Source organism: Phlebotomus papatasi, chromosome 1, assembly GCF_024763615.1.
Source record: "Phlebotomus papatasi isolate M1 chromosome 1, Ppap_2.1, whole genome shotgun sequence".
NCBI lineage: Eukaryota > Metazoa > Arthropoda > Insecta > Diptera > Psychodidae > Phlebotomus > Phlebotomus papatasi.
Window position 1 is genome coordinate 52,735,400 of NC_077222.1, and position 14,099 is coordinate 52,749,498.

The 14,099-nt window shown below is 31.9% G+C and overlaps 1 protein-coding gene across 1 annotated transcript in view; it reads left to right on the forward strand.

Annotated features, from left to right (window-relative positions):
* Window positions 1-4,696, forward strand: part of LOC129806149 (uncharacterized) — an 86,169-nt gene extending 81,473 nt beyond the window's left edge. Inside the window, exon 4 of the mRNA XM_055854529.1 lies at window positions 4,369-4,696. Coding sequence (XP_055710504.1) covers window positions 4,369-4,564 — 196 coding nt within the window. The 3' untranslated portion in view covers window positions 4,565-4,696. The remainder of the gene's footprint in view (window positions 1-4,368) is intronic.
* Window positions 4,697-14,099: the final 9,403 nt, after the last annotated feature.

The following is a 14,099-nucleotide window of genomic DNA, read 5'->3' on the forward strand; positions in this document are numbered from 1 at the left end:
TTCCAACTTTTCCATTCGTTCTTTTGATGATGAAAAATGCATTTTTTTTCCTTCAACGAAATTTCCCATTTCTGTGATATTATATATATATATATATCATCTCACTGCTAAACTTTTCATGCTTTTTGATATACCAGCATCCATTGTGGTGCACTTTGTGGTATGATTGGTCGATTCCGGGCAGAGTATTACGTATAAATCCGTCGATTTTGAGCATTTTGAGTTGTATTGTATTTTTTCTCCTCACGTCACTGTACCTTAAAATAATATAGCGCTGTTTTCACAATTTTTCGTCATGTATTGCTTTCTTAGAGGTCAAAAGGTAAAAGATAGTGGAGGATAGGGCAGTTTCAGGGATTAAGTGTTCACAATTGAGAGATTTAGGCTAATAAAATATTATATTAACAAATCTTTAAATTGGATTGATTTAAGATGGGAAACAACTATGTTAACTCAGAGGGTGAATGTTTGAAAATTCCCTACCTCGGGACAATTTCAAGCAAAAGTGAGTAGTTTCCGAGATAGAAAATTTAGCCTAGATTGAAACTTGAAGACCAGAAATTAATTTAAATTACATAATAAATATTTTTAAAACTTAAAGCACAGAGGTTCTTATTACAGAATTTTACTACCATATTTTTATAAATCAATGAAAGAAAATATTTTGTCATAATTATTTAAAATTTTAATTATTTTATATTCAAAAGAAAGCTTTTTTTTGTGACTTTGCCACCCTGCTGGATGTTCGTAAACCTTTTTTTTAATTTAAGCACTTAAGGATAGTCTTCACCGATCCTATCTACCATGTCCGACCGGTAAAGGGCATTTTTAAGTGTCAGAATTAAAGAAAAGCTTATATGAAGAGTGGAGTGTCAAAAGTCATCCTTGGAGGGCAAAGTCACCCACATCATACGATATAACAGTTTAGGAATAACGTTTGTCCAAGCTCCGCCTTGAGCAGAGCTCAGGCTAGAGTAGGAAATTATTCCGAATAGCTCAGAACAATTCCCTGCTCTTTGAAAAAAAAATTTAAATCACTTTAAAAAGTTTTATATTTAGGGTAAAGTGGTACAAATTGGACAATGGTACAATTTGGACAGGGCTTTTTGTCTTCATAAATTTAGTATTTAGTTTTTATTTATATATTTTTAGTGCTTTAGTTTTATAATTTGGTTCCTTGTGCTTAAAAACAAATTTTGTACTGTATTTATCAAGAAAAAAGCCATGTCCAACTTGTACCAGCGAATTGTCCAGCTTGTAATACTAATTCCAAATTATATCACTTTACCCTACTATTAGCAAACAATAAAAAAAAACAACAAAATATTATTTTTTTGCTATTTTATTACTATTTTTTTTAAGAAATCTTAATCCTTCAATATTTTAAGCTTTGTCAAAAAAACCAACATTGTGAATTTTCTTAAGATATCTTCTGAATTATTTTAAATTAGAAAAAGTGATAATATTCAGACATAAGAAAGAGCTGCATTAACCTACTCAAATTAACCGCTACTGTACTTTTATAACTTAATGCAAAATTTTGAAAAGGATTTTAAAATTCATCCAGTGATAAATACCTTATTAATATTATCTTGGAACCAATAGAAAGCGATTGCAAATATTTTACTCCAATAGACTTATGCAATAAGACACTTACAGTACCTAAGTATACTATACGTTATATAAGTATTTAAAGCTACGGCAGTCCTTCTAGATCAGCAAAATTTCATAGTCAAAATTGACATCCTTTTCTCTCTGAAAAACACTGCATATATCTTTCCTACTCTTTCGTACTCTTCTTCTTCTTCTTTCGAACGTCAATCCAAATTAAATTTAGTTCAATCTAATTTTAGGCAAGAAAAGAGTGGGATTTTGAAGAAGAAAGGCTGCGAATTTTGATTTCATGAAATTTTACCGATCTAAAATGGAATGTTTATTTTTATTTTATTTTATAAATTTAAATTCAAAACTGAAATTACAATTTTTGAACCTTATTAATGAATATTCTGAATTTCTTTAACCCTTTAAGGAGCCGAGAGGCTCAAAAATTGGAGATCGTGAAAAAATCATACTTTTTAACTTTTTAGTTAAGAGCAAAACACGACTTTATATGACTGTAAGAAAAATTTCGTTTTTAGGTCACTGGTGACCCAATCGCCCTTAAGGGATTAAATGGAAATACAGTGCGACTCCAATAGAGCGAACATTTATTTTTTTTGCATTCTTTTATTTTTGCATTGTTTTAAGTTCTTAATTGTTCTAGTTAATATTTCACTCATTAAAATATGTCTCAGATTCGTATTTAACAAAAGTAGTTTAAAAGTTTGATAATTAACCTGGAATTTTGTAAGTTTTTTAATGGTGTTTGAAATTTTTAGGAGCTGACTATATCAGAGTCGTATTGAAGTTAATTGTTAGATAAGAAATACGAAGTTATGTTCTAGATGAGACTTGCTTACCGGTATTAGTCGAAAACCATATTTTAAAGGATTTACTTCTAAAATAGATGAAACGAATTCCTTAATTTATGACTTAAAATTGGGCCTAATTATTCTATGGAGGCTAGGCTCAAAAATTGTCAATCGAATTATCAAAAAAAAACCTATATTTTAATTTTATTTTCTAATTCAACTAATTTTCTATCAACAGATTTCGTCTAGATTTGGATTTATTTAAACAGTATACTATAACTTCAAATGCAATCGGATCATTTCCTATCGATAATAAATCGGTGAAATACCGGTATGGTTTTTCAAAATCAAAAAATAAAATGGTTCTATAGCACGTATTTTGTACCAAATATGGCATATTAGGGCTCAATTGAAAGATCTTGATAAATCTGAACCAATGTTGATCGTTTAGGAACATGTAATGATTTAGTCATAAACTAAGAGGTTTTTTTCTCGAAATTCTCTGGCTTTACTCCTAAGTTACGAAATAAATTCGTTCGAATCGGTTATAGGGGAATGTTAGCAGGGTTCGCACAGAGTGAACCTTCAAACAACGCAAATTTTCTCTTTATTTGCAAAGACCTAATTCGTCATTTCTTAGCCATAAGATAGATAATTATTAAGCTCATGAGACGAGATGAGAATTGGTAAGTCATCTCTTTGCAAACAAAGAGAAAACTCGCATCGTTTGAAGGTTATACGAGCTTCAGACCTAAGGCTTAGCCATCTAGCTTAAGTCCTCTAATTCCTTATCAGGCGTAATTTTTTTAGGAAATTGTTGTTTAGGATTAAATATTAAGGGCAAAAGTTCTACTAGATTTTGAAAAATCAATAAAATTGCTTGTTATTTAGATTTTTGAGACTTTCGGGAACTGAGCTAAACCTCCAGTCTGAAGCCGGCATTAGGGTCTCGATAGACTTGAGGATTAGCCGAGAGACCACTTAGCGTAATTATATCCGAAATAATGGTTAAACTGCATTTCCATAATTTTCCATTAAGTCGTCTCTTGGTTTAAGTCGTAAGTGTGTCTAGGGTATTAGGTTCACTCTGTGCGAACCATGCCTACATTCCCCTAAACCGGTAAACGGTAAACGATGCGAAAGTGCTTTTGAGTATTCCAAAAGTCACAGATTCGAACATTTCACAAAGCATGGGATACTTGCTCGCTATTTTCAGATAGAAAGGGAAAAAATGCATTTCGACATTTTATTGATTTCGTACAATGGAGGAGTTACGTTAATAAGTTTGCCATACGGATGAGTATTCGTCAGTAGCACTACACATTTAAAATGGATTTGTGGAGAGTGTCTGTGACACTTGAGATTCAGTAGAAAATTGCACTCTAAAATCCACCCCAAATGCAACGGTGGGAAAGATTTTTCTCAAAGTTACGTTCCAAAATAAGGATGGAAAAATGAACGTTGATTTATATAAATAAACTAGTTGCAAATTTTGAGGTAGATAGGGCTTTAATTAAATTTACTTGTTTTTCCCATGGATCTGTTTCGTAATGTTGACAGATACACCGAACGAGTCAACATCCCCCAACACTGCTCCCAGGGGGAGAGCGATAGTTTGTGCATGTGACTTCATTCACCATCAATCTTGGTGTACCCCCGCTCCCCTCCTCCTCCTGGAAATCCCCAAGCACGTCCACAAAATTATATCGCCCACGGCACTCGAAGCGTACATCTACCCTTTCCTAGCTCTAGGATGCTTTTCTGCACAAGCATACCTCACAATTAGATTGGAAAGTCTCTTCGTGCCCTCTCGCACCATCTGTGCTGTCTTTTCCGATCTCAAGTGACTTACCAAAGACGTGACACCATCCACTATCTACCAATTTCCATTTCCATTGATTGTGGCTAACCACACTATTTTGACTGACACCGAGCTTTTCATTGTATCTTCCCGCAGGTGCAGCGGCTGTGACAGCCTTTTTCCCTCTCTCATGCTCCTGGAACACCACAAGGAGGAATTTGAGCATTGGAGCGATATGGAGGATGAAAATCGACGCTATCCCTGCTGTCGGCGGAATCGTGGCGATGAATACTCAGATACGGAAACAGGGACCAGTGATGCTGAGAGTGAGGATCTCGAGAGGCTCCTCTAAATCTTCAATGCTGACACAATATTTGTCCTTGGATTTCTCTTCGGTCAAGATGTGCAGTAAACGGTTTTCCATTTTTCTTTGTGGCACATTTGCAAAAAAGAAAATCCTGAAATAGAATCACTATAGAATTTGTGAAATGTTGACTGATATGATACACTGATAGAAAGCTCCCCCAACTTAGAAAAAACAATTTAAAAATAATACAATGTTTTGACCATGGCTAAAAATATTCAATAGATTTTCCTATTAAAAAATCTCAATTTCGGTTAGAGTTGCGCCCATGAACAATGTTTTGTTAGAAAATGTGGAAATAATTGAATTTATCAAAAAAAAGGGAAATTTTATCCGGCCAGCAAACACTGTTAACTTTCAGGGTATTAAAAATCAATAGTAAGGGAATTTTAATTATTTTAAAAATTTTATAGTACTCGTATACCTTTTCAATTTATTGAATTTCAATTCATCAGAAAATTTGGTCTACAAGAAGTGATTAATTTCAATCTCAGCTTGTCAAAATTTGTTGCTTATGCCTCCGGCACACCTTTTCAATCAAGAAAATTTCATGAAGTCGAAATACGAATCCCTTTCTCTCTCACACGTTCTGCATATGACTATCTCATTCTTTCGCACTCCAAATTCGATTGAGCTATATTGAATTTGGAGTGATGTTTAAAAGGAGAAGAAGAGTGCGAAAGAATGAGATAGTCATATGCAAAGCGTGTGAGAAGGAAGAAGATTCGAATTTCGACTTCATGAATTTTTCCTGATCTAAAAATTGTGACAGAGCCATTATGCCACATATTTCATATCAGGAAAATTTCATAAAGCCGAAATTCACATCTCTTTCTTTCTCAAAAGTTCTGCCCATGTCAGTCCTACTCTTTCGTACTCTTCTTCTTCTTTTAAATATCACACCAAATTTAATTTAGTTCAGCCCAATTTTGTGTCCGAAAGAATGGGATACACTTACGCAAATGTATTAAGAAAGTAAAGGTCGCGATTTTTGATTTTATGGAATTTAACTGATCAAAAACGTGTGTCGGAGGCATTAATATAAAGGACCAATTCATCGATTAGGGTTTCCATAGGATATCTTCAGGAATATAGTACTTCTATATGTCACAGGAGAATTCGATTTCAGTTTCGATTTAATAGAAAGAGACAAACGAATTTGACTTTTGAGCAACAGAGCAATAGAACCGATTTAAATTTTGATGAATTTCACTAAATTGAAATGATGTGAAAGCATCATAATTTTTGGGAAAAAAAAATTTTAAAAAAACTTATTTTGAAGAAATTTTCAAAATGTTAATGTTTATTACATTCATATAATCCCAAAATTGTTACATTGTAACAGAGGTATTATGATAAAAAAAAAATAAAATTTATCAGTATTATTTTTCTATTATTATTATTTAAACTGAAATTTTCATATTAAGGTATCTTTGAAACACCCCGTATGACGAATTAACAATTAATTTTTTTCTTTCAAGTGAAAAAGTGAAAATGATATAAAATTAAACAGAAAATTAAAATTTATCCTGATTATACATCAAATTAAAAACATATCCCTGGTAGGTTGAAAAAACGCGCAAATTTTAGCAAAAAGCTCTTTTCAGATAAAACAAAAACATGTAAACTGATTAGTAAAACTCACACGGAAAAATCCGAAAAATCAAATAAACTACATAAAAATACAATTCGTATGCAGCATACAAATAAAATACATAATGTACAATGGTGCATTGGTTGTTTTTGGAAACACATAAAGGATGGTAGGGTCTTTTTCAATAGATGATTTTTTAAACCATTCCAAAAGATAGATTTATTTAACCAATTTGCCAAAAGTTTATAAAGAATATTCGACATAACAAGTACAACTTAGTTTTCCTTAGGGATTCATTAACACGGCACATTTTTAATTTGTTTCATTTTTATTAATTTAATAATATTTAATTTTAAATCATTTATTTCTAAAACTGCCGCAAGATTCGTATTGACAAACGTTAGTAATGCCTTCGGCACACCTTTTAGCTCGGTATAATTTCATGTAACCAAAATTTATGTCCCTTCTTTCTCTCAAACGATTTCCATAAGTCTGTCTCGCTCTTTCTGTCTCAAAATTTGACTAAACTAAATTTAATTTGGTGTGATGTTCTAAAGAAGAAGAGTACGAAAGAATAAGACAGACATATGCAAAGCTTTTAAGAAAGAAAGGAATGTCAATTTTGACAAACATCCAATTCTTAAGGAATTTTGATTATGTTTTCGAATTTTGAACAGTTTAATTTTAACATTTGACATTTGAAGAGGAGCCAGAGTACTCGATTTCTTGAGTACTCTGTAAGTAAATCTTAATTACTCCTTCAAAAAGATGAAATTAAAAAAAAAACAAGTATTTAAAATTCATTTCTATTTTTTAAAAACATTTTGAATAATCTAATTGTACGATTTTTATCTTAACACTTTTTTTGTTTTAAGACAATATCAGCAAAATAGAAAAAATATTCATAAGAATGAATAGCTGTTTGAAAGTTCGCTAATCTCAAGCGTTCACTGCTGCAATTAAGTCAAATAAAAAACACTGAAGCTGGAGATTAGTCCGGTAACAAGTTTTAAAACTAAAACTCATGAGAAAAAGCTATCGTGTATTAAGGCAGAATCACATTGACAATAAAATGCTCGCCATAGCCTCACCGTATTTCGTTAATTTACGCATTTTCATTGCAATTCTTACGCAAATACTCGACTACCGTATTACCTTATCTCGTACTCGGTGGCACTAGGTGAAAATAATATAAAAAAATTGAGGAAATAAAACGAAAATTCGATAAACGGTGAACAAAAAAACTATAAGAGTATACAGTTTTTTTTGTTCACCGTTTATCGTATTTTCGTTATATTTGTTCAATTTTATTATACATATTATTTTCACCTAGTACCACCGAATATGAAATAAGGTAATACGGTAATCGAGAATTTGCGTAAGAATTGCAATAAAAATACGTAAAATAACGAAATACGGTGAGCATTTTACTGTGATTCTGTCCTTACTCGTAACTTTTTGCATGCTTTTTGGGTACAAACCGTTTTAATTAACTACCGATTAAATTAAGTGATAAATTTAAAAAAAGAAATCATTTCGAAATAAAAAATTGCTTAAGTAAAGTTTTAGTATATTTTATCTTGAGTAACAAGCTTTCGAACAAGTAAAAAGGTAAATCCGAAAGAGGTAAATCATTTACGGGTACTATACCGAATCATGACCGATTTTTTTTCAAAAAAACGGATGACGGATTTTTTCAAAAAAAATCCAAATTTGATCAAATTGGTTAAAAACTAGGCCCTCCAAAGTAGTTAAACTTTTATCTTCGAAAATTCGATATCGAAAAGAGGTGTCCAATGACGAAATATTCGCCTTGCATACCGCTAAGACATATTCGAAAATGAAAGAAATTGTAGGAGCCGTTTTCGAAATAAACCAAAAAACATGGTTTTGAAGTGGAAGGAGACTTTGGTGGGAAAAAGAAAAGAAGACTGTCCTACATAATGTCCATTATGGGGGGTCATCGAAGACCTGAAGTCGATATCTCTTACCGTTTGGCCTCTAGCCGTGTCACAAGTTGAAAAAAAACTGCTCCCTGAGTTCGAGTAGTAAATATAAAGTAGATTGGGCAACATTTTAATAAAAATGGTCAGAAAAAACTAAATTTGGTCAGCGTAAATTCATTGTAAAAATAGTCAAATATACTGCTAATTTACTGACCAAAAAGGTTTATTTTTAAATTAATTCCCTTAGAAAAGTCTAGTTCCATCGCGCTTTCTTTTTGGTTAGAAGAGTTCTTGAATACGTTCATTGCTGGCAATGAATTTCCAATAAGAGACATAAAAATGAAATATTTCTTAAAATTAAATATTTAATTACATGTGAATAAAGCCTAATTATTTTATTCAGACAAGAAGATGCTTTACAATGAAAATTATTCTTGTTAGACTTTGAATAGAAAAAAAGAGTTAAAAATTCTCTGAATATAAAAAAAATTATCTAGTTTTGTTGATGGATTAATATAAAAGGTTTAAAATCTTATAACACGAAGTATTTCACTGCTAAAAATAAAAGGATCAAATTGATCCAAATTTGATCCTTTTGCAAAGGATGGATCAAATTTCGAACTCTGAATGGATATTTTTCATAATAGAGAACATGTTAATTTGATCCATCCTTTGCAAAAGGATCGAATTTGGATCAATTTGATCCTTTTTTACCAGTATATAAATTAATTTATTTATCAATTAAGTTTATAAATTAATTTAACAATTTAAAAGCCTAATTCGAAGGATTTTAATGCAACTTGTTTCATTTCAAATCCGAAGAGATTTTTAAAGGCTAAAATAACCTTATACATTGCAAAACATTTTTTTAGCTGAATTAGGAAGCTCACAACAATCTGTCAACTATTGTAGGGGGACAGACAAAATTGCCAAATAATATGAGAAAATCTTATTTCAGAAGATGTTCTGTTACTTTTTATTTAATTTACTTGATTCAAAAGATGATTAAAAAAAAATAATCCGAGTCAACAACTCTTTGACAATTTTAGTTTTGTATTCCAAATTGACAATGCTGAAATGTTGTATTATTTATATATCATTTCACCTCATTCAGATGTAGTTTCTCAATCAAATGAAATGTCAAGAACAGATAAAGGTCATTTATTTGTTTTATTTACAAATAATTCAACAGTGAAATATTAAAATTATTTGGAGCTCTACTTTGTAAAGGGATATCGATGATTTTGAGATATACTGTAAAATAATTATAAAGTGCTTGTGTTTTATTTCATCGAACGTCATAAATATTTATTGAGAGGAATTGGTCAAAAAGCCCATTGGGAGCAATGTGAGTCTTTCAGGAAAATCCTTAGGATCAAGAGAATGTGCCACAATTTGTACCCTCACCCAAATTGATATGGAAATCCGATGCACAGCCCAAAAGGATGATGTAGAGAGAAAATATAAAATATTGAACACCATATCCCCCTTATTATACTCACAAATTTTTTCAGTGAGCCCAATTATACACATATGAATTTTGTGTAAAGGAAAAAAAAAGATGAAATTTTAGTGGTAGGACAAGGATATTTTTAGACAAATCAAAAACTTTATATTGTATTCTGGTAGAAAAAAAAATGATGATCTATATATAAAAATCAGCCATAAAACTTGTAGAATTGCGTCTCGTTCCATATTATACCCCCCCCCCACCACACACTGTTCCCCATTTTAGAACGGACATAAACAACCAGTGTAAAGAAAAAAATAACATTTTGACGAAACGATAAGCAAACAATATTACCTAACTTTGAAGCACAACCCCATAACACGAAATATATCCAAATTTATGTACAAAAAAAAATGAATAAATTGTTATATCAGAGATTTCAGTATCAAATAGAGATCTCATCAGAAGAAAATGCATGTAAAAAATGGATAATAAAAAATACACAGAGAATTCAAAAGATTTTCTTGTTTTTGACCCGCGAAAATCCAACCCCTTCCATGCTTCGGGCAGTAATCAATTAAATACACCACGCGAAATTTTATGCATGGCGAAGTATTCTACAACAGTGCTCCGTCAAATACTGAAATCACTAAGCATTATAGTCCATAAAGTAATTGGATACCGCAATTATGGAAATATTCTATGCGATGCATCAGAAAGGTGATTCATTTGGATATTCACAAAGAACTCTTCACTGTGTGATGAATAGCCTCAAGATACTCTGCACACTATAATATTCATCAAATATATGCTCAAATTGTTCAAAATATCAACATTAATTAATACACGAAAACTTTTTTAGAAATCACATAGTCGTATATCACGATAATTTCCATCCTGAAAGGAATTTACAGTGGAGGAAATGGTAATGGAGTAGAGAGATTGCGACTTCCCATTGAAAATCAACACGGAGGTACAGAATGCACTCCATTTCACTAATGTTTAAGTGCATTCCGTCGATTTGTTCATTCGTCCGCAAATTGATTGCATTTTGGCGACATTTTCATTGGCAGAGATAGCATATGATTGTGGCTTTTGGCATCAAATTCGCCCAATTCTTCATATAGTTTCAGGCAATCTCATGACTCCATCCGCTGCCCTCTCTAATCATGAAGTCACCGTTACTATATCACGTTTAAGGGGTTACATGGGTCACGAAGCGAAAAAAACAACATATATTTGTACTAACTTACTTTTGAATATAATAAAAAACCTAAATAAGTTATTAAGCATATAAAAGATCAACATTTAAACTATATATTTTCTGAAATCTTTATTTGAAATTTTAAAAAATTCAATCTTTGGAACAGGATTTTCGGAGACCTATTTTGAAAAAAAACGCGGTAGTCACGATTAAGGTATGTCCACGGTAAAATTGTTCCCAAGGAAAATGTTTCAAAATTAAAATCTAAATACTATAATAAAATATATTTTTTGTAACTTTATTTCATTGTAAATTACTTAGATACACTGTTTTTTTCTTTAATTCAAGTTTTTAATTTGCGAAATTCGCAGCTTCTTCAAAAACAATATATTTTCCATTAGAGGATGAGTTGTGCCCAACTCACAATAACTGTTTTTACGTAGGGTGGAGTCTACACTTATGGATGTTGTACACACTTATGGACAACACAAAAATCTTAAGTTATTACATTAAACAGATTTCGAAAGGCCAAAAAAAATTGTTAATTACATCATAAACTAATAATTTTATAACTTTTCGAAATCTATTTTACGTAAGAACTTAAGATTTTTGCAGGCTGTCCATAAGTGTATAACATCCATAAGTGTAGACTTCACCCTAAATATGTTTTTGTCATTTCAATGAGAGCGAGTAAAATCTAGATCTAGTCAACTCTTATGATCAGCGCACAATAACTTTTGTTTGTAAACATGTTTTCAAAACTTCCCATGACAATAAGCGAGATGACTAGATTTAGATCTCACTACTCTCATTGAAAAGTCAAAAACAAATTTTCCTAACAAAAGTTATTGTGCGTTGGGCATTATGACCAGCGCACAATAACTTTTGTTTGTAAACATGTTTTCAAATTTTTCTATGAGAGCGAGATGACTAGATCTAGATCTCACTCATTCTCGTTGAAATGTCAAAAACATGTTTACTAAACAGAAGTTATTGTGCGTTGGGCATTACATTCTCATAGACAATTTTGAAAATATGTTTACAAACAAAAGTTATTGTGCGCTGGTCATTAAACGCGTACTTAAACGAAAGATTTTTTTTTTATTTTCATGATTTCAAATTTCTTAAAAGACAAAATATGTCGTAAAATATGCCGAAAATAATACTTTTCATGTATACAATTCTCCAAAAAAATCAAACTTCATTTTTTTTCAAAAATTCTTCGTCCAAGTACGAGTTTAACTCATTTACTACCAGAAAACATGTTGTTTCTTTTGACTTCATATAAATCAACTTTGAGTAATCGTGACTAAAAGGCTAAAGGCCTCTACACATTGGGAGCAATTTTCGTCAAAATTGTTTTTTTTAACAGAATTTTGACGTTTTCACCTACAGTAGTGCAGACGAGATCCTTCAAAAAGCAATTTTTGACGAAAATTGCTCCCAATGTGTAAACACTATAACACAAAGTTAAGTTTTTTTTTTTCAAAAAAAGGTCTCCGAAACTCAGGTCCGATTGATTTTTTAAGATTTTGAATAAAAATTTCAAAAAATGTAGTTTAAATATTATACTTTTATATTTAATACTTAAAAGCTTAAATTAAATAAACTGCTCGCACTTAAAGAGAGAGTAGTTATATAATCGTCTTTTTTTTTCAACTTGTCACTGTTATGGAGCTTAAACGGTAAGAGATATCGACTTCCAGTCTTTGATGAACCCCAATAAAAAATATATATCGACGTTTTTTCCCTCCGCACCCCCTCTATGCCCTTCAAAATCATGCTTTTTCGGTTTTTCTCAAAATTGGTCCAAGCTTTTTCAATGATTTTTGGATATGTTTTAGAGGTAGTCTCTTTAGAGGTAGGAAAATTCGCCATTTTGAATTATTGAAGGTCAAAGGTCAATCACTTTTGGGGGGCCCATTTTTCAACCGATTTGGTTAAATTTGGATTTTTTGGAAAGATATTGAAATTCTGAATCCGGCTGTATCGGTATCGGTAATGAACTGGTTAATTTTTATTATATTGAAAAAAAAATGCCAATGGACTAAGGCCGGCTTCAGACCTGAGACTAATGCCAATTCCTCGCTAAGATACCTTTGTTGGTGACTGAGGATGAGGCACAAACCTTTTTAAACCTAAATTGAGACTTAGTGCTTAGATTCTGACAACATTGGAATCTGGCGGACTGTCAAATGGCATTTTCTGAAAATATAAGCAAAGTGCGTTCTCATGCATAAAATTATTTCTCTTTCGAGTATAGCGAAGAAATTTTATTTCGCACTTTTTTTTGGTATATCAGTTTTTCGTTCAAAACATCATAAAACACTACAGTAGACTCTCGCTCAATCGGCTCTTTCTCAATCGGGCGACAAATTTTGTTGACAATTTTCACGTTTTATTATGAAGTTAATTTGCTCAAATTCGCTGTAGTTATTCCTATTTTATCGTGATTCTTTATAATTGAGCGCTTTTTGTGGAATTTACAAAGGCTTTGACGCTCAATTCTATCGCTAAACCGGATGACATTTTGCCTCATATTCCCGATTGAGAGAGAGTCTACTGTACGTGATTATGCGTATAATTCTTTTTTCATCTCTGTAATGATTTTATTTTATGTTTGACTGTGTCACTGCAAGAGTGTGTCATCATCGATAAGCCACTAACAAAGCACTAAACCTGCATTTCAACGAGGACTTAGCTAAGTCTCCAAATTTTTGGGCTTAGCCACAACTCGATATTTTCAGACTATGACTTAAGCGCTAAGTCTAAGCCATAAGTCTCCAGTCTGAAGCCCGTATAAAGCGGTCTTCAGACTAGAGGTTTAGCCCAGTTCCAGACAGCCTCAAAATCCTAAATAGCAACCAATTTGAATGCTCTTTCAGAATGTAATAGGTCATTTGTCCTTAATAATCCAATATGAAGTCAAATTTTTCCAAAAAATCTTGATTGTTGAAAAATTAGAGTAGTTAAGCCACATGGCTAAGTCTGACGTCTGAAGCCCGTATAAGAGTGAATCCTAAGAAGTCTCAGGCACTTGTAGTTTCAAATAATTCGCATTTGGTTACTTGTTTGACTTTATTGCTTCATCAGGATATAGCATCATTTCTGTGATAAATTAAAAAATCTTGGTGTGGTATTTAATTCCACACTGAGCTGGTCTGACCATGCTTCGGCTTTATGTCAGTGTCAGAAAGTAAGCTATTCACTTTCAATTTTGATGAAACGTCATAGAATTTACACCCTTGAGGGCACCCGATTAATGATTGTGAGGTCCCTTCTGGTTCGTCTGTTCACAATATGGAGCAGAACTCTTCTTTGATGCTGAT